Below are 27923 nucleotides of genomic sequence, written 5' to 3' on the forward strand. Positions count from 1 at the left end.
ACACACATACACACACACTTATTCAGAGTATTTCCTAGCGGAAATATTCTTGTACAGTATTCTTACTATTTCCTTGCAGCAGAAAGTACTTGATGAAGAGAAAGATTTACAGTGTAAAGTATAAGAGTTCCGATTCATGTCTAGTGGCTCTCCGTAGTGACCAGAAAGAGCTTCTTCCCCATAATCACCAGTTCCCTGCCTCCGCACACGCTGGCGCACACACTCTTGTCCTTTGCGAGAAGTTTTTGAGGGGCTCAGAGAAAGAGATACCAGTGTATCACAAAATACCTCATCAGTATCTATTTTAAATTATTGCTATGTGATAATAAAACAACAACAAAAGAACTAGACTGATTTCAGCTCCGTTTTCCCACAAATTTTGAACTTTTGAGACAACTGGCAGTCATGTATCACTAAAAATGTCAATTTTTTTCCTTCTTAGTAATTCATTTTTCTCAGAGATGTTGGAATCTTCTTGGTGTTCTGTAAGCCCCACGATGGAGGAAAGAGAGCAAAGACAAGAACCCTTCTTCCATCCCACACACACCAGCAGAAATACAGACACACAGGGGCGCCTGGGTGGCGCAGTCGGTTAAGCGTCCGACTTCAGCCAGGTCACGATCTCGCGGTCCGGGAGTTCGAGCCCCGCGTCGGGCTCTGGGCTGATGGCTCAGAGCCTGGAGCCTGTTTCCGATTCTGTGTCTCCCTCTCTCTCTGCCCCTCCCCCGTTCATGCTCTGTCTCTCTCTGTCCCAAAAATAAATGTTGAAAAAAAAAAAAAAAGAAATACAGACACACAAAGCAGGCAGACACCCACACTCACAAACCACAGCCACCTGTTCTGCTGTCCCTTATCCCCCATGCCCCAAAAGCCTGAAGGGTGAAGGAGGGGCTGCCTGTGTTTCCAGAACTCTGCTTGTATCCCATGGGGCCTCCAGAAAGGAGTCTCAAGAAAGGAGTAGGCATATGATGTGTGTTAAAGGCTGGTTGTTTTTCCACTTTTGACAATCAACAGTCCACGTGCTGGTGACCACCCAGCTGTCAGAGACCCACCTGGGCCTGAGCCTAGCTCTGGGCAGTGGGATGAAACGTCTTTCTTCCAGGGATGGGGTAATGTTAATGCTTCCTACGTACAGACACGGAGATTTGGGTTTCATTACGACTTACTGGGGAGTTAATACCATCCACAAAATTAGAACAGATTTAGTGGAGCTTCCAATTCTGCAAAGGTTACCTTTAATTACTTTCTTGGAAGAAATGATATTTAATATGCAAAACCCAATAACTTTCTAATAATAATCCCCAGTAGCCACAACATTTGCATTTCAATAAATTTAAGAAATCAGGTATGGGTAAATTTGTGGAAACCAACTACAGCATATGTTAAACAGCATAATTACAATTTTAATAGCATGAACACTGACAGATGCTTTTTCACTAGCTTTACTTCAGTGACAAGAAGATTTACACTATAAACCTCACAATGTTTTATGCACCAACTAGAAAAACAGCCCAAATATTATCAGCTCTTCTTCTCAATACAAAAGTAAATACTCTTTCCTTAACTACATCACTATCTAAGGAAGAACCTTGGTAACCGGAAGGTTAAATTTTTAGATATCAATGAATATTTTCTTTTTTTAATTAAAAAAATTTTTTTTAATTTTTTTTTTACATTTATTTATTTTTGAGACAGAGAGAGGGCATGAACGGGGGAGGGTCAGAGAGAGAGAGGGAGACACAGAATCCGAAACAGGCTCCAGGCTCTGAGCTGTCAGCACAGAGCCCGACGCAGGTCTTGAACTCACGAATCGCGAGATCATGACCTGAGCCGAAGTCGGACACTTAACCTACTGAGCCACCCAGGTGCCCCTAAAAAATTTTTTTAAATGTTTCTTTTGAGTGGGGGGGGGGGAGGGGCACAGGGAAGGAAACACAGAATCTGAAGCAGACTCCAGGCTCCGAGTTGTCAGCACAGAGCCCAACACAGGGCTCAAACCCATGAGTTGTGAGATCATGACCTGAGCCAAAGTCGGAAGCTTAACCGACTGAGCCACCCACGTGCCCTTCAATGAATATTTTCATTCAAATACCAAGAATATCTCTCTAATACAATAACAGTTAAGTCTTGGGCATCAAATGAGCAAATAACCCAAGTGAGTAACGCACTGAACATTCACTATTAATCACTCTTTTATTGATCATCTCTGGTTTCAAATTCAGAACCAAAAAAAAGTGGGTCGAAAAAGAGGAATTAAAATCTGGCATACCACTGTCCTGCCAACAATGACTTGGCTTTAAGTCTCCTAGGTAAGAATTTCATTCAGTGCCGTCTCCAGTGGAACTGAGAGAACAGTATCCCACTTCCAGAGTGGCATTTGGGCACCCTACTTGTGTTTTACAGGGCCTGGGACCTGCTTCACTGGAGCTCTCTAAAGGCAGAAGTAGTTAGATCCAATTCTCTATATCTCTGGGCACCCAATCCAATATCTTGCCTTGCATATCACAGGCTCTCCACTTAACAGACGAATTGAAACAAAACAGTTCTTTTTCACAACACAGAAGGTTCCCATTTTTAATGCTGGTATTAGAAAAAGGCCCAATCAGGCTTTTCCTGTAACATGCTCAGGGTTTGCCTAATAGTCAAAGCAAGGGCTTTGGAGTTAGACTGCCAGGGAAGGGACCACTTTCCTGCTTCTTGGCTGGGTTACCTTGAAAAGTGATATTAAGGGGGATAATATTAAAAAGACAGGAATTATTCAATGAAGCAATAAATGGAAAACATTTAGCACAATACATGGTACTTAGTAACTGCTCAGTAAAGTTTAGACATAATTGTAGCATTATACACTTAAGCTTTATGCTGTAAGAAACACGCTTTGATCCACAGTATAAAGTACACATTGTGTTACAACAGGTGATTGACTGAATGGTTCTAAGAACACCACTCAGCTACAATTCAGGATATCTACTTTGTCTCATAATCACATCATTAGAAATAAAGTGATAATTGTACCAAAATGAATTTCTGAAGATCATAAGCTGTACTACATTCTAAAAGTCCTAAACTTAACATAGCTAATACACATATTAAATAGGCTGTTTTTGTCAAGAAAGTTTTAATAAACTGTTATGCTTTTGAAATTCACTGGCAGAAAAATAAAAAAAAAATTTAAATCATAAACTTTAGTGTGTGTGTGTGTGTGTGTGTGTGTGTGTGTATGTGGACAACTGAATTAAATATTTATTTATTCACATGTATATACCCTTCCCCAAAGAAAAAATGCCATTTACCTATACCGGTGCTTATAACTCATGGATCCGAATTTGCTGAGTTTTCTTGACAATGAATTTGATTCATTTTCTGGCATTCTAATAAGTATTTAAAAGAAAATTAGATAAGGATTCATAAATACAGGTACTTACACAACCCTTGAGCAAAAGCTATGTAGAAAATAGAGTGCAGCATTGTTTCACAGCTAGTCGAAATATCTGAGTTATTGTACATATTGGCAGGAAATAATTACCAGTTATTTTAAGCTAATATTTGAAATACAACCATGCTCTAGGATTTTATGTATGTATAATATCAGAGTGTTCATAGTTTCGGCAAGCTATTATATAGATCATTGCCCTTTGGAAGCTTCAGCTGTGAATCAACTTACTTTCTCTACTTAAATTAAGAATAGTGTCACTATGTTGAAATATCCATGCCATGGCTTTCACGACAGATCTGATGTAGTGTTTTACTCCTCTTTATATTCCAGGACTTCCCATTCCAGGGTACCTTCAACAGACACCTTCCATGTGGAGCTCCCTGGCCCAGGCCCCATGGGACTAGAGGCAATGTCTCAGGCTTGCTGGGCCACATCCCTCAACTAATATAAACTCTATAAAGGACATAGGTCATTTTATAAGAATTCTTCTCCAACATCATGCTATTGGGGAGAAGTGCTCCATGCTCCTTCCATCAAATAGGAATAAGGGGAAGAATTAATCTAACTTTAAATTTAAAAAGCAAAACATAAAGCTTAATATATTACCTGATAGGATTTGGTTTTATCTTTACACTAGAAGGATGTGAAAGAAAGTGTCACTATAATCCAATGGTCAACTCTCTACCCTCCTCTTACTTGATGTCCTGGGAGCATGCAATGCAGTTGCTGGCTTCTTATTCAGCACGGCATTTTCCTCTCTATTTTCCATTTTCCCATGCACTCTACTGGCTAGGCCATCTTATACTCCTTCATTAGCTCTACTGCGCTTTACATGCTGGGAGGGTCCTACAGCTCAGTCCTTGGCTTTCTGTTCTCTTTCTTCATTTTTTCCACTGATGACCTCACCCAGTCCCCTTTGCCTTAAATACCTAGTGAATTTACATGGCCAGCTGTGGTCTTTCCAATAAGCCCTGGACACCCAACTGCCTGCTCCACACCTCTACTTAGGTGACTAACAGGCATTTCAAATTTAGTATGTCCATAGAACATTTAATTTCTATCAATACCAAAGCTGAATTTTATATATATGTAAATGTCCTTGACCCTTTCTTATAGTAGGACCAAAGAAGGTATCTGTGTGTGTGTGTGTGTGTGTGTGTGTGTGTGTGTGTATTAATATGATCCAGAAAATTAGGTGGCTGAAAAAAATTAATAGAAGAGAAACACTTCTAAATTTCTACTTATAGACAGAAAAGAACACTTGTTATAAAAACAAATGCAATTTTCACTTATTAGAACAATGCACAAAACTTTCACATTAACATACCTGAAAAATGTATGATGTTCTACACTACACTTCCAAAGATGCTTGCAAGCCGTTTTACTTCGAGCTTCAAAAAAGAATGAGGTTTCATTGCACTGAGAGAAACAAAAAGAGAAAGAGAGAATATGAATTACTGACCATACTAATCTTCAGATGACAGCTACCTTTTATCAAAAGTTTGGGTAGGCAGAATTTAAGAAAAAAATTTTAATGTTTATTTACTTTTGAGAGAGAGAGAGCGAGATACAGAGCACGAGTATGGGAGGGGCAGAGGGGGAGACACACACAGAATCCAAAGCGGGCTCCAGGCTCAGAGCCCTCAGCGCGGAGCTCAATGTGGGGCTTGAACTCATGAACCATGAGATCCATGACATGAGCCGAAGTCGGACGCTGACCTGACTAAGCCACCCAGGTACCCCATTTGCAGTTTTTAGATGTTATGCATCTGTTTGCTATTATGAATGCACTGTTCTACTTTTTAAATTCTGCTGGTATAAAAGTACTATTTTCATAAAAAAAAAAAAAAAAGTTTGGGTAGGCAGAGAAATTATTAACACATAAAACAAAAAAATAATTATCTCTTGGTAACTATTTTTGGAGGGATGCCTTCAAACCACCTTCAATAATTAAAATTATGAAATTAAGTTCCACATAAATCGCAGTGCCGTCACCTTTATCACTTACTTCTTCATCACCCCAAGACCATGGATAAGCAGGGCCATGGCAAGGAAGTACTGCAAACTTTTCCATCATAAACGGGCACCCAAACCGGACCACACTGTGTGGAAATCAACTCCCAATAAAGAGGAGATGCCCATAAACCCAGTTATTAACTCTATTATTTTCAGGGATGTACATGCTACATTTAAAATGATGACTAAAGCATCTCAGGAGGGCCAATGCAAGGAGCGACCCCCACAGCAGTGTCATCTACATGCTCTGAGCTTCCACATTCTGCATCCAGTTATTGGGTGAATTAAACTAAATGATATGACCTATGTAAAGTACATAATAGATATACATTAAATTTCAACTATCCAGTAGCTACCTACCTATATTTAACACATGAGAAATAAAGGCAATATTAGAGATCATTCTAATTGTGCAGAAGATATTATTTATTTTTTTAAGTGACTGAATAGGCAACCACATAAGATAGAATCTAAGTGCTAAAACAATGAGCCACAAATTCTGTGAAGCTTTATAATTGTTTTGTTTGTTTGTTTGTTTGTTTTATCTAAAACTAAATTAGCATAGGGCGCCTGGGTGGCTCAGTCGGTTGAGCATCCCACTTCAGCTCAGGTCATGATTTCACAGTCTGTGGGTTCGGGCCCTGCATTGGGCTCTGTGCTGACAGCTCAGAGCCTGGAGCCTGCTTCAGATTCTGTGTCTCCTTCTTTCTCTGCCCCTCCCCCCACTCGTGCTCTGTCTCTCTATCTCTCTCCCTCTCAAAAATAAATAAGCGTTTAAAAAAATTAAAACTAAATTAGCAAACTTAAGCCTCAAATGCAGAAATGCCCCTGGAATGAGGTTTCTATGGATTTATAAGCACAAAATTGTCAATGCAGATGAGTAATGGAAAAGGATCCTTCCCACCTTTTAATAAGGAAAGAACATTTATATGCATGAAATTTATTCCAAGTCCATCTGGAAGGAAGCTGCCCAGTTTAGAAGTTTATTTGTAAGATGAAAGGGTGTGATGAAAACAGAGCCAATATATGCATGTTACAGCAAGGCCGCCTATAATTCCAAAACCTTGTGAAGTGGAGGAAGGAACTTAAGACAATTCCCAGGTTTCTGGCTTGGGGAATGCTAACTAATGAAATACAGCAAGTAGAAAAAATTGGGCATTTGGATGGCGAGGGAAGAGATAGTAAGTTCAGGCTATTTTGATTTTGAGGTGCCTATGGAATGGGGAACTAAACATACCTAGTGGGCCAGGAGACATGCAGACACAGAGCTGAAGAGACAGGCCACACCTGCTGACACAAATGATTTCACCCAAGAGCATAAAAGAAATTGTTCCAGGAGAAAGAACGAAGTGGGTAAAGATAAAATCACAACCAGGACGCTGTGAAGAAGGAGTGCGGGGAGGGAGGGGGGTGTCAAAACAGAACAGGAGGCAACAGTGGCAGAGAGGCTAGAAGGAGAGCACAAGACTCAAGTGACCGGGAAAGGTCAAACAAGGTTTGAAAGGAGGGGACTGCATTTCATGGTAAGACATCTTCGGAGACTTTCATGAAAGGGGCAGGGATTACACAAGTAGAGATAAGGGAGCAAAGTCAATGGATTCAGAAAGGGCATTCCTCAAAAGCAAAAGAAATGGGGGAAGGGGGTGCCCAAGAAATCACAGAAGATCCTTGCAGGCAGGGTGGGAAACCAAGCATCCTGTCAGGACATGGGAATGCTTAGAAGGGAAGGGTTTTTCCTTTTTCTTTTCTTTTCTTCACACATAATATACACACATGGTACAAATGCCAAACATTACCAAAATGGACACACACTGATAACTAAAATCTCACTCCCATCGTGTTCCCAATCCCCTTCCCCAGAGGCCACCACTATCAAGAGTTTCTTATAGTGTGGTGCCTGGGTGGCTCAGTCAGTTAAGCATCCAAATCTTGACTTCAGCTCAGGTCATGATCTCACGATGGTGAGATGGAGCCCCATGCTGTGCTCTGTGCTGACAGCTCAGAGCCTGCTTGGGATTCTCTCTCCCTCAGTCTCTGCCCCTCCCCAGCTCATACCTCCCCCACCCCCAAATAAATAAATAAACTTAAAAAAAAGAGTTTCTTATATAACCGTACGTGTTTTTAAGGTCACTGCATTATCCAAAAATACAATGCACAGGTCATTTATTTTAAAATAATTTTGCTTGTGATTGCATTGTATCAGGATAAATGATTAGGATAAAGTGAGTACAGGACATGTGGTCCTCTCCCCACCACCACCTTCCTCAGAATCTATACTCCACCTTCCTGTGCCTTCCAACAACGAAAGCTCTACATGTGCCAGGACATACTAGACATTATCACTGACAAGAAATGGTGGCTGGTGAGGACCACTTTGTGACACTGATACTTGAACATTTTAGCAAGAGCATCCACAAATCAGGTGGTATTTACAAACCAAAAAACAAATTTTCAATAAGTTATTTAATTACATATAATCCAAATTTACAGAAACAGAGGAGAAACAAAAAAGCATTCTATCTTAAAAATATAGTAAATCCTGGGGCGCCTGCGTGGCTCAGTTGGTTGGTTAAGCGTCTGACTTGGGCTCAGGTCATGATCTCCCGGTTTGTGGGTTCGAGCCACACATTGGGCTCTGTGCTGAAAGCTCAGAGCCTGCTTCAGATTCTGTGTCTCCCTCTCTTTCTGCCCTTCCCCCATTTGTGCTCTCTCTCTCTCTCTCTCTCTCTCTCTCTCTCTCTCTCAAAAATAAATAAAAACATTTGAAAAAAATATATAAACAAATTAAGTCCCCTCAAACTTTTCTTAGATTGGTTTTCATTCTATTCCTCACGTTAACATCTATATTCTTTTTCTTTTCAAATAGAGATCCAGTCACGGGATATGTAATAATTTTTTTTTTAACTACCATCACTTAATGAAAAGAGAAAACGTATTTAAGATCTGACCAGAATTGGGTTTTCTCAAGTTTCCTTGGGTACAAATACATTAAAGGAACAAAAGAGGTTCCCACAGGCCTCCTAATTACTTCTGTCCTGTGCAAATGACAAGTATGAACTCATTTTCCATTTGTACGGGGCTGTAACACCAGCTGCCTGGTTTTTATCCCACTGTCAGCAGAATAATCCAAATACTAAAAGGAGTGTTAACATAACTAAAAAAGAAACCAGGAATTCTGAATAAATTCCGTGCGTTTTTGCCCCTTAACCGCTGGTATGAATGGCATTGATGTGGCATCACAAAGTCTCTCTCTCCTACTAAGCCTTTTCCAAACAGACTGGGACAATTAGCACCTTTCCATTCATTCAAAGGTGAGTAGATGCTTAACTTCAGAAGTCCATTCCAACCCTCTGCTAAAATACTTTCTCCAAGCATCAACTGCTTGCTTTCAGCAAAAGCACTCAAACACCTTCATAGCTTTTGTCATTTCCTGCCAGAAGCAAAGCTACATGCCGAGTCTCTTTTTAACACAGGCTTTTATCATATTTTTATTTTAAAAACTGAGCAAATTTAAATAGCCTGTATCTCAAACACCATGCGGGGGCTTCACTGCACCTTGGAGCCCTAGGTAAACTTGGCTCAAACTCCCAGTTCTATCATTTGTAAGACTTCAGGACGTGTATCATACTGATGAATTCCCAACCTAACTCCCTCAGAGCTCTCTGTTTCTTTTCCCACCTTTGCTGGGTGTTTCTCTTTGCAAGCTTCAAGAAATAAATCTACTTCAGTCTGGCTTCTCTGAAGTGTATTGAGATTGCTAGCAGGGTCCTGGCGGGGCTCGCATCAACTGTGCGCTACACAACTTCTTCGCCCCGGGCCCTGCTGACTCTCATTGCCTCTCCCAAGCCTGACCCTTATTGCCACACCCAGCCCATGCTCTAGGGGTTGCTCTGTTGCTGTCTTGGGAAGCAGCCACAACTGGACAGTCTGCCTTCCCCAGCTTCCTTACAATTGTGGGGGCGAATATCTTCTCAATCCTATTATACGTCTGTCCCACCTCCAGCGTCACAGAAGTAATCTAAAGTACACTGTATAGGCACATATTTTTAAAAGATTAGTACTTTCATAATAGTGACATGTGATCATTACATAAATACTGGAAAGGCCTACAGCAGAGAGTTTTCCAATCATCAGCAATCCACAGAAGCAGAGGAGAAGATTGAAGGAAGTGTCAAGATTACAAGTCTAAAGTATTGTGGTTTTTTTAACTGCAATCTCAACAAGAGCTATAACTGACTTTAGGCACCAGGGGGAAAAACAAAATCAACAGAGGGTGGATAGCCAATGACTGAAATAACCTGATTACTGATAAAGCAAAGGCAGGCAAGGGGTGGAAATGAAATCAGATACCAAAGAGATAACCCAAAATTTTAACTGTTTTGAAAACTGTTATCATTCTAAGTGGTGAGACTGATTGACTACAGTTTTAAAAGCTGAACGATGTCTGTACAAGTGAGAGAGAGGGCACAATGTCTGTTTCAGTGCCTGTCCCCGTGTTTGCCACTGCTCTCTCTCCCAGGCATCCCGAGTTCAGTTAAGAATTCACAGTGAGCCCTGCAACAAAACAAACTAACAATTTTCTTATTTGGAAAAGGAAGTTGGGCACAGGTACTTGCTGTTTCCCTGTTTTATATAAATGAGCAAAGCACTTTCTTTCAAGAAAGGGTCTTTTCAGGGCTCTAGATTAGAAAATATTACATGGCACATACACACACACCCCTAACACACACACCCCAGTTACTTTTTAAAAATTCTTTTTGAAATGCACGTAATATTGTTTGAATTAAAAATCACAGTGCATTTCAGGAGGGCACTTGGAGAATCAAATTAATTTCCATTCCTGCATATATATTTAAAAATAAAAGGACAAAACCAAAAATATTTCAGTATTCTTTTGTCAGCTGTGTGGGTAATATTCCAAAACACAGAATAAATGTGAAAAACCTTTGTACCTCTTTTTACGGATGAATAAATTAATTGTTTGATGAATAACTGTACGTAACTCTTTCTAGCTCACAGAAACATAAATTACAGCGTTGGAAAGGACGTGTCAGATTGTGTTGCTTCTCCTCTTTTTCCTTTTCCTCCCCAAGATTCAGAAAGAGAAAACATGGGCCAAAACATTAGAGAATATTTAAATCATGTTTCAGTAAACATTGAAGATGATTATGTTGAGCTTATTCTGCTTCCTACTTGAGAAAATACACGGATGCAAACCCAGGAATCCAGATGCTTGGCTTTTGCTGTTGTTTTACTCTATCTTTTCCTCACTTGCTCTTTAGAGAAACCATAGCATTCAGTAAAATGTTCACATTTCCCTCTTATACTTGCAGAGTTATTTTTTTACCGATAACCTTTATCCCCAGTTTACAAATGTTAAAGATTTTTAAGTAATAAGTGTTATTAAAGCTTGTTACAATGAAGGCATATCTAGTAAGTTCTACTGATACTCAATTTAAAAACGTTTTAGAGCAGAATTTTACAATTTTTTCCAAATAAGTGGTCCATGTGTTTTAATTATAGAGAAAGTCAACACACATACTAGCAAGTGAAGCAAAGGAAAATGCACGGCCCTGGAAGACCTGTGCTCCCCTTCCCGCCTTGGCACGAGCAACTCATGAGCTGAGACTGGTCAAGGACAAGGTGCTCCCCGAGCCCTTCCTTTGCAAAGCTCCAGTAGCCCTAGACGACACGATGCCAAGACAACTCCGATTCAGAGACATAAACCTGGAGCCTATTATAAGTCCAACTTCAGACTAGGTGCCTTCAACCTCACCACAACCCTGGAAGGCAGATTTTGTCATTCTCACTTTATAGCTAAGGAAATGTAGGTTACATGTTACTCAGTGAATTGTCCAAAGTTGGACATGTGGGAGGCCTGGACCCAAACCATGCTTTCTGACCGCAGGTCTAGCAGTCCATCTCTGAATCTGAGAAATGCCAAACCAAGCTGTTGGCATCAAGATCCAAATACTACTAACAGAGCCACACTTAGGAACACATGGGGGAGAACGTTCCATCTGTAGTTACAGGTGTGCTCATACCCTGTAGATGGAAATGCAAAATGGCACAAAAACTCTAGATGGAGGAGGGGATGTGGAAATATCTAACAAAACTACACATGCACTTGCAATTTGACCATGCAATCCCAATCCTGGGAATTTACCCCAATATAAAAATACATATGCACAAAGTTATTAATTGAAGGGAAATTTATAATTGCAAACTACTGAAAACTACCTAAATTGTCACAGCATAAGAGATCAGTTAAGTAAACCATGGTACACACTCAATGGAGTCCTATATAGCTGCACAAAAGAACAAGAAAGCTCTCAATGGACTGGTATAGAGAGAATTCTAGGAGGTATTACTAGGTGAAATAAGGAAGAAGTAAAAAAATTTTTTAAGTTTATTTATTTTGAGAGAGAGAGAGAGAGAGAGAGAAAACACACAAACTGGGGAAGGGCAAAGAGAGGGAGAGAGACAATCTCAAGCAGGCTCTGTGTCTTAAGCGCAGAGCCCAACATGGGGCTCAAACTCACAAACTGTGAGATCATGACCTGAGCCAAGCTCAAGAGTTTGGACACTCAACCAATTGAGCCACCCAGGCTCCCAAAGAAGGAAAATGTTCTAAATGTGCTTATCTTTACAAACAGTAACACAGGAAGGATAAACCATAAAACAATAAAGTTGGTTACCTATAAGGGAGGGTGAGGAAATAGGACCGAAAGAATATGGTATTAGTGGTACTTCTCTGTGCCTTTTTCTGTACAGTTTTGACCTGTGGAAGCATGTGAACCTTCTACATCTTCAAAAATAAAATAAAATAAGTAAGAATACAAAGGGGACTAAAACTGAAAGCAAATGGAGACAAGTAAACCTAACTAGATCTCAAATGAAGACCAAAGCCTCAGTACTAGGGAAAGCCAGAAGGAAGGGCCAACCCTAGTAAATTCAGAACACAGTCACTGACTAAATGCCCTCAGTCTTGGCAGGATGGTATGTGAGTGAAAGCACTGCAAACTGTTAATCTTAGTGGTTTGGACAAAGCAATTCTGCAACTACTTGAGATATATTTTAGAACTGAGCCAACAAGTAAATGTATTTCTGTTGTTGGGACCCAAGGTTCTCAGCACATACAAATATGAAATGAGGAAAGGCCAGAAAGAACCCTGTGGGAAAGGATGGAAATTGGAGATATGATATCAACACATGACTTCTACTGTGCATATGAGCACGTTTATATGCACACATATGTATACATGTATTTATATTTGTATGTATGTATATATGTGTGTATTCCTTAGCTTATCCACTGAAAAGGCCAAAACGCAAAGTCACCCCAATGACAATGACCACACCTAACAACCCTTCCTGTCTAAACAGAACCAAAGTTCCTCGGAAAAATGGCTGTTAACAGGGCAGATGTAGGTACAGAATGCACCTGAAACACCACATTGTACCAAAAAGGAAGAAAATGGCCAAAAAATGATAGGGTCAGGTCAAAAGGGCACAAGAGCCAGATTAAAGGAGCCCTCACTGACTAAATCTAAGACAACTTGAGCACCAAAAAATTAGGTACCGTAATATATCATAAACCACTGGGGAAAAAAAGGGAATTAATAAGCCCATGCTGATAAGATAGATAAATAAAAGGGTAAAAGGTGTGGCTCTTGCTTACAGTGCAATGCCAAGGGATGACTGTGGAGAGTGTGGAAGAGGTAGAAAATCAGCATTTTACAAGCATCACAGTAAAAGATCAGATCAGGCAAGAATCCTCAATGAACACTAAATCTACAGGGAAAGCTTGAAGAGGAACAGGGTATTTGCACTGAATTAAATACCCCCACAGATTAGTTATTAGTGGCAAAGGAGGAAGAATAAAAACAACTATACAGTGGGAAATCAAATCAACATCCTGACTAGGTGATCAAACTTAGTATAACCACCAAGTGACAGATGGCCATCGTGTGCCTCCAGATGTGCCCTATCATGTGCCCTAACGAGGACACAACCACCTATGTGGCTTTCCAGCAGAGAACAAAGATCTACAGTCCAATCACAAGAAAACAACCGACAAATATGAAATGAGAAGCTTTCTATTGGTTAAAAAGCAGGTGGAATTGTATTCTTTCAAAATGTAAATGTCAAAAAAAAAAAAACCAAAAACGCTCAAAAGTGTTCCAGATTAAAGAAGACTAATTAATTGGATTCTGTACTGGATAGGGAAAATGTTTTAAGGGACCTTATTAGCCTAACCACCAATAAAACTGGAATGTAGAGAGTAGATGACATAAACGTGTTAAGTTGATAACTGTGGTTCCATCAGAGAGCATCCCAGTTCTTAGGAAATACACACTGAAGTATTTAGAGACATGTAACACATGAAGCCCTCAAATCATTCAGCAAAGAATTGTGTGTGTGTGTGTGTGTGTGTGTGTGTGTGTGTGTGTGTGTGGAGAGAGAGAGAGAAATGAAAAAGGAAATGGAGTAAAATGTTAACTGTGATTGTAAGTAATAAAAGGTGACCGTGTTCTTTGCAATATTTTCATTTTTGCCACTTTTTGTAAATTTGAAATTACTTTCATATAAAAAACATTTTTAGATCTATAGTTCTACTTAAAATGTGAAAGAATCCCTAGCTTATGTAAGTGAGACCTCTTGGGCTTGCTGACAAAGTGACTGCTCCTGGCCACCAGCACTTCCCGTGTACTTTTCTCAAAGAGTTCGGCCAAGTGGGTCTAATTACTGGTGGCCAGACTTGCCAGGAACCTTTTGGGTCGACATCCTGTCATGCTGGGTAAGTTTAGCTGAGGTTAGCTTAATGATGTATTATACGTAAAAGTAATCACAGCCTCGTTTCATTTATTCAACAAATGTACATGCCAACCTCTGGGCCTACTGTTGGGGGCTGCATGCTCTGTTGATAAAACCAAGGTATTTGGGAATGATCCAAACTCCTCTCCATTTTTCACAAAAGTATTCCATCTGCTACCCATAAGAAACAGTCTTACCTCCTCAGTGCCTCTCAAATCCACCCTCTTCCCTCCATCCTTGTGGTGATGGCTGTCCCATCACCTCTCCTGATCATTGGGCAGTCTCCTCGAGTGCCTGCCTCTATTCTTACCTCTCCATGCCCCACGCTGCAGCCACTTTCCTCACAGTGAGTAAAGCCCAGGGCTTGAGGCATAACTTAGTTTTCCCACCTGTGCTCAAGTCCCCCAGCCACCAGGCAGGTAAGAGAAGCCATCTTCCACACGAGGTGAGACTCAACTGTGCACTGGGACTGTCTCACTTCCCCTAGGTCTTCTAGCTCCACTGCTAGGGTAGATGAGCAGACATGGAAAACCAGCTCTCACTCCCTTCCAATATCCACAGCTTCTCCACCTTCATCTGCCTTGAATCTACTGAACCCCATCTCATTATGGTCTCTTTATCTCAGTCACCCCCAAGTGATGCTCAGCACATCCCCTAGTCAGTCCCCTTCACCCACCATCACTCAACTCCTGAAACCCTTCCTTCGTGCCCTCTGGAATTCATGGCCTAACATCAGTAAAATGCCTTTGCCCCTCAGTCTGCTCTCTTACACTGCCTCAACCCTTCTGTGCCAGGAAAAACCCAGCTCTCCCCTGAGGACATGGTCTTAGTCCACCTGAATGATAGGTAGCTCTGCCTTTTGCCCCCCCACCCGCCATGTTCTCATATCACCAAGCCTAAAAGTGAAGACTCCTCCTTGCTCCACAAGGCCACTTTGAGACCATTTTCTTTCTCTTCCTCCTACAACTCCCATCTTTAAATCTCCTGCCTCACCCACACTTCGATGCTACTGCAGTCATAGTCACATTCTCCAATACTCCTCTTGTGTTAACTATTGGAAATTTCCATATGTAAATAGAAACAATCCCTCCAACACCCAGATATCTCAGTTCCCTGAACTTCTCAATGATACTGTCTTCCTCCCTGTCCCAACCACTCGCTCTCATGCGTGCAACTCCACACCAGGGTTTCTCAGCTTCAGCATTATTGACATGTATGGGAGTACATTCAACCTCTCCCCTCTAGATGCCAGGCACATCTCTGCCCTGTCCAGCACTGTGACAACCAAAATTGTCTCTAGATGTTGCCAAGAGGTGAGAATCGATGCCCGACAACTTCGCATTTACAATAACTGAGGCTCCTCTGTGATCTCAATGCCTCACACCCAACTTTCTGACCATCACCCTCTCTCTCCAGCTTACTCTTTCCAGTTCTACACCCCCGAACAACTCCACCAGGACCTCGATTCACAGACCCACCACTCTTTCATGGTCTTTGCTCTCTTCCTTTCTCAGTTTCAATTCCATGATAAATCACTGTATTTTCTCCCCTGCCTCACAGGATTCCTGGCCCTTCTCTTTGTATTATTCTCTTGAGAAAGCTAAGTCTCACTTCGTGTCTGCACCAGCACTGTCTAATGTGGTTGGACAAAAGCACACCGTGAGTGGGCTCATTTTATTATTTTTTTTCCTGATTTTTGAATACCTATCTATTTACTTATTTTTAATAATGTAATTTATTGTCAAATTGGTTTCCATACAACACCCAGTGCTCATCCTAACAAGTGTGGTAGGCTCATTTTAAATTCAGGACCCTCTGTACCACCATGCTATCGTAGGTTATCATCAAACTACATGTCTCTTGTCTATTTTCTCTTCAAAATCACTATTTCATACCTCTGCTTCCTTCAGACCCCCACCACTTCCTCCCCAACTTCAGTCTTAGCTGATGACCTTGATACCTAGTTCCCTCAAAATAAAAAGCAGAACGATCCTAAGAGAACTAACCAGCTACCCTAATCTACATTCCCATGCTCTATCTTCCTGCCTGCTAACCATAGATGAACTGTCCTGGCTGCCATCTAAAACCAACCCCTCTATTTATACACTAGCTGTCATCCACTATTGTCTACTTAAGGAGTATCATTCCAGCATTTCTCTCTCTCCCCGCAACATTGTCAAGTGTTCATTGCATATTGGTTCATCCTCATCAGAGTGTAAATGTGCTATTATTTCTCCCAACTTAAAAAACAAAACCAACCCTCTTGACCAGCTTCCCCTGACAGCCATCTTCCTATTTGTTCCTCTTTGTGCCAAAACTCCTCAAAAGAGTTGTCTATACTCACCCTCTCCAATTCTACTCCTATTACCTCTTTTGTTTTTCCTTAATTAGCATGCATCAGTGGTGGTCATTCCCCTAATAATGGACTCCTCTTAGGGCTTTTCTTTCATATAAGTGCTACAGTAAAGTTACACGTCCCTTGTGATTCTCTAGCGTGCACAGACCTAACAGTGGAACTGCTGAGTTAAAGCTCACTCTTCAATCCACTGAAAATTGTCTTATCAATGACCTCCTACAATCCTAAATCCAGCAGTCAATTCTTAGTCCTCATCTTATTTGACATATCAGCATCATCTGACATGTAATAATACATGATTTTTAGCTGGCAAAACTAAATACAATTAGTGTTCTTCCTATCTCCTTCATTATTCCTTCTCAACTTCCTTTTCTGGTTCCTCCTCTTCTTCTCTATGCTCATTCTCCTAGTGACCTTGTATAGTCTCCTGGCTCTGAATACCAGGATATGTCAATGATTCTTAAATTTTAATATTCTCCCCAAACTTTGGTCCCAAACTCCAGACTTATAGAACCCACTTATTAAACGTCTCCACTTAGATGTCTAACAGATATCTCAGATACAATATATTAAAAAAGGAAGTCTTAACCTTCCTCCCCAAACCTGCTCTATGCAAAGCCCTCCTTACTTCAGTGGATGGCAGCTCCATTCTTCCTGCCTTTCAGGCCAAACAACTGTAAGTCACCAGGACTCCTCTCTCTTATACCTCCTCACATTTACACAACCATGTAGCTAAATCCAGAATCCAACAGCTTCTCAGCACCTTGAATGTTGCTACCCTAGTCTGAGCCACTACCCTCTCTCATTTAGATTAAATATAATATAATATAATATAATATAATATAATATAATATAATATTTTATTCAGATTTTAAGTAATCTCTATACCCAATGTGGGGCTCAAACTCACAACCTCGAGATCAAGAGTCACATGATCTACCAAATGAGCCAGCCAGGTGCTCCTTGTCTAGATTTTGAAAATAAACACTAGGTGGTCAATGGGTGAACAAGCAACAATCTTTGCTCTCAAGGAATTCAGTAAACAGCAACCATTTGATAATAGACTTAAAAAAATTTAAACTTCTCATAATAAACACATGTTCTTAAAACCAAGAGCTAACACATAAGTGGTGGAACAGTGGTATTTTCACTGAAATCAGAAACCAATCAAAGGTGCTTTATATTACTAGATCACTTAACACTCTTCTGTAAGTTACGACCAACACTACAAAATATGAAACATAAATAACAGAAAGGAGCAAATAAATTATTTTTATTTGCAAGCAACAAAATTATATACCTACAAAAATTTATGAGAATAAAATTAAGAACTCTTGGCTAACACACAAGAATTCAGCAAAACAGCCAGATTTGAGATAAAAGTAAAATTCCACAGCTTTCACCTCTACCAGCAGAACACATTTATAAGATACAATAGGACGAAAACATTGATCCACGACATTAAGAAAAAAAAAGGTCAAGCACATAAAACAGTAAAACACATTATCAAACACTGTGTAGGCACATATGAAAAAATTAAATAAAAGGAAAAATGTTTATGATATGAAATTAAGTATAAAACCCACGTATAGAACCACGTAGGGGATGACACATATATATGTGTATATATATGTATATTACACATTCATGCTAACAGAGCAAAATCTGAAAGGGCTTGTTCTGAAATAATAATCATTACCTCTGAATTTTAAGAGGTAATTTTCATTTTCTTCTTTACAGTATATTTCCCAGATTTTCTACAATCATCATGGAAGACCTTTATACTTAAAGTTTTTATTTTTCTGAGAGGTATTATTTAAGCCATAGTACCTATTTGGAAGCTTAACTAATCCACAGAAGTATTTATAATTACCTGCTGAATCTGTCAGAGGACTAAATTTTTACAAAACCAGACTTTAGTTTTAGTTTTACAAAACCAGTGTTTGTTCCTCTCTCAAATCTGAATCAGTGAACTCACTAAGGTTATATCTGAGAAAGATGAGACTGTTATTTGTGGATGCAAAGAAATGTATGAATAAATACTATGTGTTAGCACATTATATTTATTAAGATATGATAATGTGTTTTGGTAGACACTGTTAAAAAGTGGAGTTGGACAGTGTTAGTGGCATAGTGTGACAACAGGAAAAATCTTTTACCTGTAGGACATTGCTGATCTTTTGGGAACTGAATGTCTGAATTTGGCCCTAAGAGCACTGAACATACTGAGTTAAGTCTCTCTGACTGGACCAGTGGAGCAGAAAACCCCAATAAGCATTTCAACCATTTTGCGAGCTGGTTGTGATTACTGTTCCAGGTGACGGGTTTCATGGGGTTTTTATATATAATCTATGATTACAGTTAGGTCTCCATAATAATCAGCTTAATTCCACCATTATGTAAATCATTCCTCACAGATACCCAGGTGGAGAGGGAAGAAAGACTGAAAAGCAAGAACGCTCAGGAAAAGGAGTGCTTTGTTTAAATTAATGTCCTATTAAAAAAAAAAAATCCCTGTGATTCAAGCCTGAGTTATGTGACCTGCTTCACTGTAAGACATTGGTGACATTAGGCTAATGAACCAGGAGCACACAGTGCCTCAGGCGACACTCAAACACCCACTCCTCTTCTTTTCTTTCTTTTTTTTTTAATGTTTATTTATTTTTTCAGACAGAGAGAGAGACAGAGGATCTGAAGTGGGTTCCACACTGACAGCAACAAGCCCAATGTGGGGCTCGAACTCACGAACTGCAAGATCATGACCTGAGCCAAATTTGGACACTCAACCCACTGAGCCACCCAGGTGCCCCACACCCACTCCTTTTCAAAGCTGCAGAATGGACTGAGGCAAAGCGGGGTTGGGAGGAAACAAGGTCACACCATGACACTGCCATTAAAAAAATAACATGAAAACTATCAATTTTGTTGTTTTGTTTTCACCTAATAATGAAACAATCTAAGAAGTTAGAAGTTCAAGTTAGCTGACACTTCGACAAATGTTTATCCTGAGGCAGAAGACATTTTAAGGCACTCTAATAATAACATAAAAGTAGTTGACCAAACGACCTCACTCATGAAAATAACAGGTATGAGGGGGAAAAATGACTCTAAATAATAGTAATGCTTCCACAGAAAGTCTTATTATTTTATAATCTTATTAAAAACGTGAAACATTATTTTCAACATATTGAATAGACTTTATTCCTTGCATTAATTCTTGTGAAACCAGTGGCAGGACAGGGAAAAAAAATCACGTAGCCCTACTATCCAATTAGCTGTTCTACTTTTGGGATGACTTTAATTCAATCTCACAGCACATCTTTTACCACTGATGTGTCTAATCAGGAACTGAAGAAAACTAGGCTGCTAAGAACTATGATGAGGTGTTGGGACTATCATTTTTTTTTTTTTTTATCTAATCTGGAATTTCCCTCCTTACAAGTTAAAACTCATTTCAAAATCCAATTTTAATTTTATCAATAAATGGCAGCATGTCACACAGTTCAGGGAAGGATCGCTGTATTTTTCTAGAAAAATCAGGCTTTCTGATTTGACAGTATGTAATCTCAGTCCATCCGTTCACAGATTGTTCAACAAATCCTGAGCAGGCACCTGCTATGTGTGAGGCCTTGCCTGGTACCATGCTGCACCTGAAGCAGCGGCCACTCCTTTCCCGTGTCTCAACGTGTAGATGCAGAAGCACAGGTTTTCTTTGCCTCATTTTTACAACAGAATCTCCTCAGAAAGTCCATTCAATGCATCCACTCAGGGTTTGGGTCTACATAAAATTACTACCAAAGAGACAGAAGGATGGTTCTCGTGCATCGTATTTCCACTAACTTATCCCATAAATACAAATTAGAGTAATTGCACTTCAAGGGAGCACCCTTTTCACAGGTAGATTAAAAGGAAGCTTTCACATTCTTGCCTTTTTTGGCCCCGCTGCTTAAAAGCTACCTCCAGACTCTGATAAATACTGTGCCTGTGACCCAAACAATCCTGGAGGACACTGCCAGCTTACAGGGCAAAGATATTTTTGCACCCTTGCCTTACATTCTCCTTTGAAAGCATCAGAATTTCCCATCTAGTTTATCCACCATGCCAGAGAGAATAGAAGTGTTACTCCCTACAGGTTGTTTAATTTACCCTGGGACAAAATTAGGACACTTTATCCTATATGCAGGTTGCACGCTTCTGATGAGATGAATCCTACCTTCATAGACAGTACTTCAAAGCAAACTACTCTAATAATGATAATCACCTCCTCTTCTCTCTTGTGCCCTAGAAAGGGTTTTCTTCTCTTTTTGCTAAAACTAAAATGACACTCCTCTATAATCAACTCGTTCATTTCTACTCACTTCCCTTTCCCTTCCTTGAGAAGAAGTTGTGCACATGAGTCCATTAACCTGGTTCCATGTGGCTGCAGCTGAAGAAACATGGCAGTTTTATTTCACAATGATTTTTAAGTTCTCAACGAGCAGACAAGACTTCTCTCCTCAGTTAAGGGAAGCTGAGCAGTCAACAAAAACTTACATCTTTTCCCAGTACTCTGAGCTCAAACTGTGTCTCCTTGAAGTGAACCTTTGTAATCCGTGGCCTGAAAAACAAAGCAGATGGCGGTGGTGGTGTAGTTTTTAAGAATTAATCTTTCAGAAATTCAGAGAAGTATCCAGTGGGAAAAGACTGGCTCGTTTCAGTTTCTGTATATACTGCTCCAGTAATTGTAGAGAGTTCCCTGTATGTCATTTGCTCTGGACACTTCCCTAAATAAAATTCCATTTTCATTCTCCTGTACTTCTCCAGTAGATACAGACAAGCTTGGAATCCCCAAAGTCTCAGCAGTCTGCCTTGCCAGACACAGTGTAGGGCTACAGGCTCCCAGGCCCTCCAAATGCCTCCCGCATTTAGAGTTAGAACTCAAAGTAGTCCTGGGCCCACAGCCCACCAGCATACACTGGAATGGATAGGAAATCCTACTATACATAATTTGCATGGACAAGAGAGTCCAGAATCACAGTACCTAAAATTTACAGAGAAAATACATACCAAGATGCACTGGGAGAAAATGTATACCCAGTTTTACTCATTTATTTATCAACCACTGGAAACGTACCTGTTTTCACTGACAAGTAAACCCCATAAGCCTAGTATATACAGCGTATAATGTTAATACTAACTCTGCCCTCAAGTTATACTTACCAGAAGTACTTCCCCACTTGCTTTTTATTCTTGTAGACAACAACACCAACTGGAGTTAATCCTAAGAAATACTCAGATTTGTTTTCTCCCTGCAAAAACAAGCATATGCCTATTACCCATGAATTTATTCATGTCACAGCTCCTTGTCAAACTGTAATTGGCCATACAAACATAATATGTTGTATTAATATTGGGTCTAGTTTGTCAAAGACATCAACTTAGAAAGCTAGCTAAGCTATGGTAATAGCTAGCTTGCTGCTCATTTATTTTCAATTTTTTAATGAAAATTTTTCTTAGTATATTCATACTTAGAACTTCAGTTCATTAAAAGAACCTGGACTACCAATCAGGCCACTGATCGACTCACCCCGCACTGCACCTACAGTGCAGTTCAACCCTGGCTGCACATTAACTGAAATCACCTGTGCAGCTTAACATGCTGATGCCCAGGTGCTACCAAAACCAGTTAAATCAGAATCTGTAATGAAGGGGCCTAGGAATCAAAAATACATAAATACTCCAGGTGATTTCTCCTGTGCAGCCAAGGATTGAGAACCACTGGCTTCTATCAAGAGTTCCTTCCCAAGGGTTGGCTCGTCTCGATCTTATTCTTAGATGTAGATAATCATGAAACCTGGCTTTCCACCACCCTTCTCCAGAAAGTTGAGTTCAGGCAGCTGCCTTCAGGCACACACCTGGATTTTCTGATGTTTCTATCATGCTCCCTCCTACTTCCATTTGTGACTTTACTACTCAAAAGAGTTAAAAATACATCTCTTCTGGTAAAGACTGAAGACCCTCAATTTCCAGGAGATGATAAATCCTAATTAAGAAAATGAGATTCTGAAATGACAAAGTCACAAACACTGTGGGTAATGAAGGACATGCACACGTCTGTATGAATTGTATTTCTACTCTAAGGTCAAATAACAGCCTGTAAAGTCATACTCCCAAGAATATAAGACAACTCATATATTTTTGAAGAATCCCAGCTGTTGCCCACTTTCAGTTCTGAAAATTCAATTTTAGAGGAATGTATGGAAGATTCTACTGAATCCAGTTCATTTGCCATAAACTCCTACCATCCACAAAAAAAGCGTATATGAATTAGGATAAGCATTACACAAAAGCAGAGCCGTTTTTCAGAAGATTCTCTCTTTTACACACTTCCTATATATTTCTTAAAAAAACTAAAAGCTCAACATGATTAATGTGGCTAGAAGGGAAAACAGTAACTATTCCACTAAGTTTTAGAGGTGTTCTTAAGTGACAGTAGTGTAGAGCATGTAATGATGTAATGAGATTGGATATTTTATATCAAGAAACTACTACTTGACCCAAACATGTAACTTTTATTGCCATACTAACAGTATACCCAGAGGTGCTTCTACTTTTTACGAAGAAAACGAGAAGATTTCTTGGTTTAGGAAACTCTGACGAGCAAATGAATATTGCAAAATGAATCCATAAATGAGTTACTTGCATTATGGTAAGTTTAATCAGCATTCCTTAAAAATCACATTCCATAATTTAATTGACCTTGTCTATAGAAAATCTTGAGCAATTCATTTTGTGTAAAGAATAAGGCACCTGGCTCATTTTCTCAAATCATCAAATTTGGACTATTGCTAACTCAACTCTTACAAAATGAAAGGCAATGGCATTTCAACGTCACAGGCAAAGAACTGTCAATTGGTAACCTTTGAGAAATGGTTTCAAGGTTAAGACATGGCTCCAAAACACTCAACACAGATTTAGTATAAACTCTGTCTATATTCAGCCAGTGTTCATCAGCCACTAAAGAAAATTTGCAAAACCATTTCTAATGCAGTGGTGATAACTATAGTAAGCAGTAACCCTAATATTGAGAGAACCTGTACATCCAACATAGAACCATCAACACCTGCACCTACACTGGTGCCTAAAGGCTACTTTTCTGGTAAGTGATTTCACGAATGCTTTTCGGTCATAAAATCTATTTTTGGAAAATCCTCCTGTTTTCTGTCTCCTACAATCAATTATAGACCAATTTTAAATTGTTTGGACGTTTAGCTAAGCCCTATGGAGCTGTTATCCAGATTGTGTTTTCAAGCCCAGTTAATTGTTTTCTACACATGGAAATATAATCACAGACTTTTAAGCAAAACTCATTAGGGTTTAATCCATGCAAGAGATGCTTTGTGTTCGAAAAACAGATGAGAAAGTATCATCTGCTTGCTAAACAACAGGACTACAGCTTTCCTTTGGGAGTTTCGGTGACTTTTTAAGAAAAATGTCATCAGCTTAAAATATCTCGTGTTAATTAAATGTTACTCACATAGACGGGATGGAGGTCAACGCCATACATCTCCAGAGATTTAGCAGTCCTCAAGTAATTCAGCTCCGCTTCAGAAGGAGCCTGACCCCTACACCCAGCATAAAAACAAAGAGCCTTACTTTACTAATAGGTACTGCACTTACAGGATATGAGAACCATCTTCACCATATTCACTGGAGAAATAAATAATCCTTTGTCCTAATGCAAACTTAAGTCTTAGTATTTGAAGAAGTCCCTTGCCTTCTTGGTGACAAAATTTTACACTCTGAGGTGAAACTTGTATTAAGTTAATTTCATTTACCAAATCTGTTTTTGCTCATTATAGCCAATCCCAATGTCCCAGCATATATTAAAAATTCTGTTTCAGAAACCCTCAAAGAGATTCAGAATATAAGCACTTGAATTAAAGAATATATCCTTTACAAAGAGTAAAACGTCTCCACGCACCAGCAGCTCTCCATCAGGAGGAAAAGGAGAATAGTAGTGGGCAGGGAGAAGAGAATGGGCTCCCCAACACCTAACTGGGGTCTCTCCCCAACACCTAACTCAGCATCTCCTGACTACGTATGTAGTTTGAAAATACATTAATATTTATAAATTGTAAAAATACTTGTCATTTTCTTAATACAAAGTATAGAAATCATCCCAAAATCTTCATTGGTGATAATTACATAAATGGTATTCATTCCTAATGAGTGTGAGCATCTGCCTGGAATCTCCATGGATGAGTGGAACTCTGTGTGTGTGTGTGTGTGTGTGTGTGTGTGTGTGTGTGTGTAAGAGAGACAGATTTTTAGTTAACAAAAGGAGCTATGAATTTTTTTAATTAATAAATCCTGCTTTGATGCATCCAATGTTTCAGCCAAGGTACCCTGGAAAATCCAGCAATACACCTCAATTTTGAAATCTATAAGGAATGTTCATGACAAATTAGACACAAGAAAGCTACTAAATCTTGATCAAGCTTTATTCTCTTAGAAATAACAGTCACACTGTCAATACCATCACATAAAACATGTAAGGCCCTTTACCCAAAGCTCCTTGATAATTTCAAAAATGTAATTGTACTTTGAAACTCCTGGAATTAGTATTCTCAGAATGTGCCAAACACACTGCCCTTCATAATGTTATAAGAGGCACTCTCTTAGCATCCACTTCAGGGAAACCTTAAAATGAAGGACTCTATAATCAGGCTTAAGAGCATTCTGGTGCATGCTAATACAAGATGGAAAGCCTGGTTTCTCTGATTACAATTCAGCAATTGACTTCTGCTGCTACTCACTGAAACAGATCCTTTAGGCAAACATTTTTTGTTGACCAGATTAATTCTACATTTTTTTTCTTAACTATAATAGATCTGAAACCAAGCAAATTCAAGAGGGAATGTTACATAAGAGGGAATAAAGCAAAATTAATCAGTATAGAGGATTTAACCAAAATAACTATAATTAAATTATAACTTCAATGCTGCAGGCCATTAATTGAAAATCCTACTAGGGGAGTGTGTATATTCTCAGAAGTGCATGTGGTGTTAACATAATACCCTCCAAGGTGTCATCATGATTTCCAGATTCATTGCTGTAGACTGAATAGGACTTTGCTTATAACTGTAAAGAATTTACATCCTTAGGACAGACCAAATCCAGAATACATTAAGGCTTTTGTGGTTTTAAAATATACTTATAACTAGAAGAATAAATTTCACAAGGTACTGATGACTGAAAAAATAGGAAATTGCAAAATAACAATATATACAGAATGATTCCATTAATGTTAAATCATACATACATAAATCTATACAAAATAAATTTTATTTATGTGAATTTATGCATAAAGAGAGGTCTGGAAGGCCATTAATCAAAAATACATTGACATTAGGTTTTGAAATTTACTCTCTCCTTTACATTTTTAAAGTTACTTGGGTTTTCTATGAGCATTTTAGTGTTATAAGCAGTTAAAAAAAACTTAAAAGAAAAAAATACTAGAATGTTCAAGGCATATGTGAAGAATTTATCATTCTAGAAACTTTTCTTAAGACTACCAAAAGCAAAAGATGATACTTAATGGATGATGTAACATAAGACATGATTTTTTTTCTAGTTTTGGTTGTATATCAAATACAATATATAACACTGTGCAATTTTAAGGAGTACAATGTATTGATTTGATACACTTATATATTGCAAACTGACTACCAACATAGGGTTAGCTAACACCCTCATTTTGTTACATGATTACATTTCTTTCTCGTGTGGTAAGAACATTTAAGATCTACTCTCTTAGCAACTCTCAAGTATATTGATGGTTCTTGAGGGCATTACTCAAAGTGAAATAAGACAGAGAAAGACAAACACTACGAGAGCATTTGAAGTGGAATCTGATAAAGGCAATCTCATAGAAACAAAGACTACAATGGTGGTTGCCAGGGACTGGGGATGGGGGAAATGGGGAGATGCTGACTAAAGAATATAAACTTTTGGTTATAAAATGAAGTATTGGGGATCTAATGTACAGCATGTTGACTATAGTTAATAAAATGTGATTCTTACATTAAAGTTTTATGAATCCTTTCTATGGCTTCTTCAAGTTCTTCCTTCTGATCAGGAACAAACCGGTACTCTGACACATAACCTGCAGTATGCTTATATGGGTCATAATCTCCAAGCTCAGCTAAAAAACAAATTGTATTTTTTTCCACTTTAGAACAATATTCCTAAAAATACTCAAAAATATTCCTATCATGCCAAAAAATTTTCTTCAAATGTCTTATTAATAAATTCATACATAACTAATTTTAATAAAAAACAACTGGTGAGTATATATGAATGGTATAAATAAAATCTTGTCTTAAGAACATAAGTTCTATATTTTTGCTTTCGGAAAGACTATAATTATCATTTTCATTTCAATTATTCTTACCAGGTTGCATGAAATAAAATGGCATAAATAGAATTTATTGTGCATATATTAGAAAAGCTAGAGGCAAAAAACAATGATGATGTCAACATATCCTCTCAGAAAAAGGCATCAAGAGTATATAAATCAAAAGGTATATGCCCCAAACAGCAGTCAGGGAAATTTAACATAATGCTGTATATTAGTTTATACAAAGAAGCAAAATCAAACCAGAAGCTCATCATATTACATTTATTAAAGTTTTCCTCCCTATGTTAATCCACCTTCCAAGTCCAACCCAGTTCAACTATGTGCCATTTTTCCTAGGACATTTTTTTCCACACCATCTCTGAACTGGAAATGCCATAAAGGCAAGGAAAATGCTGTCTCATTGCCCCCATCCCTGGCTTCATTCTTAGAAAGGACTCAGTATTTGTAAGTGGAAACATCCTCAGCCTCCAAAATGACAATGCAGTGTGGAGCTTCCCCCACATGGTTGCCATATTGATGCCAAGAGCTGAAGCGCAATGAGTGACAAACGTGTGCCACACCCTGAACGGTCACTGGCATCTGACCACATGGAATCTTCACAACAGCTGCCTGGGAGCAATGTGATCTCTGAGACAAAACAGCTTGAGGGGATCAATAAAACTCAGGTGGGATGTAGACTAGAAGGGCTTTTCAGACACTCCACCTAATTAAGAATCAATGCTGTTCCTGTGACTAAAACTCCAATGTGACCTATTACAAGGGATATGTAACTGGTTTCACTTTTAACTCTTCTGAGAAAACACTGATTAAAACTTGAATTTTGACTAAATATTTGTTTAGGAAAATATCACTTGATAAGAAGAATTTTAGTACCTAAACTTGCTTAAAAAGAAACA

At 39.0% G+C, this 27923-nt stretch overlaps 1 protein-coding gene across 4 annotated transcripts in view; it reads right to left on the minus strand.

Moving 5' to 3' along the window:
• EPB41L4A (erythrocyte membrane protein band 4.1 like 4A) overlaps positions 1 to 27923 on the minus strand; it is a 262232-nt gene that overhangs the window by 73151 nt on the left and 161158 nt on the right. For all 4 annotated transcript variants that reach the window (XM_043595359.1, XM_043595348.1, XM_043595339.1 and 1 more), the window contains exons 7-12: positions 26691 to 26811; positions 24142 to 24229; positions 21825 to 21913; positions 21159 to 21222; positions 4764 to 4855; positions 3294 to 3371 (exon numbers count right to left, since the gene is read on the minus strand). In XM_043595359.1, coding sequence (XP_043451294.1) covers positions 3294 to 3371; positions 4764 to 4855; positions 21159 to 21222; positions 21825 to 21913; positions 24142 to 24229; positions 26691 to 26811 — 532 coding nt within the window. The remainder of the gene's footprint in view (positions 1 to 3293; positions 3372 to 4763; positions 4856 to 21158; positions 21223 to 21824; positions 21914 to 24141; positions 24230 to 26690; positions 26812 to 27923) is intronic.

Source organism: Prionailurus bengalensis, chromosome A1, assembly GCF_016509475.1.
Source record: "Prionailurus bengalensis isolate Pbe53 chromosome A1, Fcat_Pben_1.1_paternal_pri, whole genome shotgun sequence".
Lineage (NCBI taxonomy): Eukaryota > Metazoa > Chordata > Mammalia > Carnivora > Felidae > Prionailurus > Prionailurus bengalensis.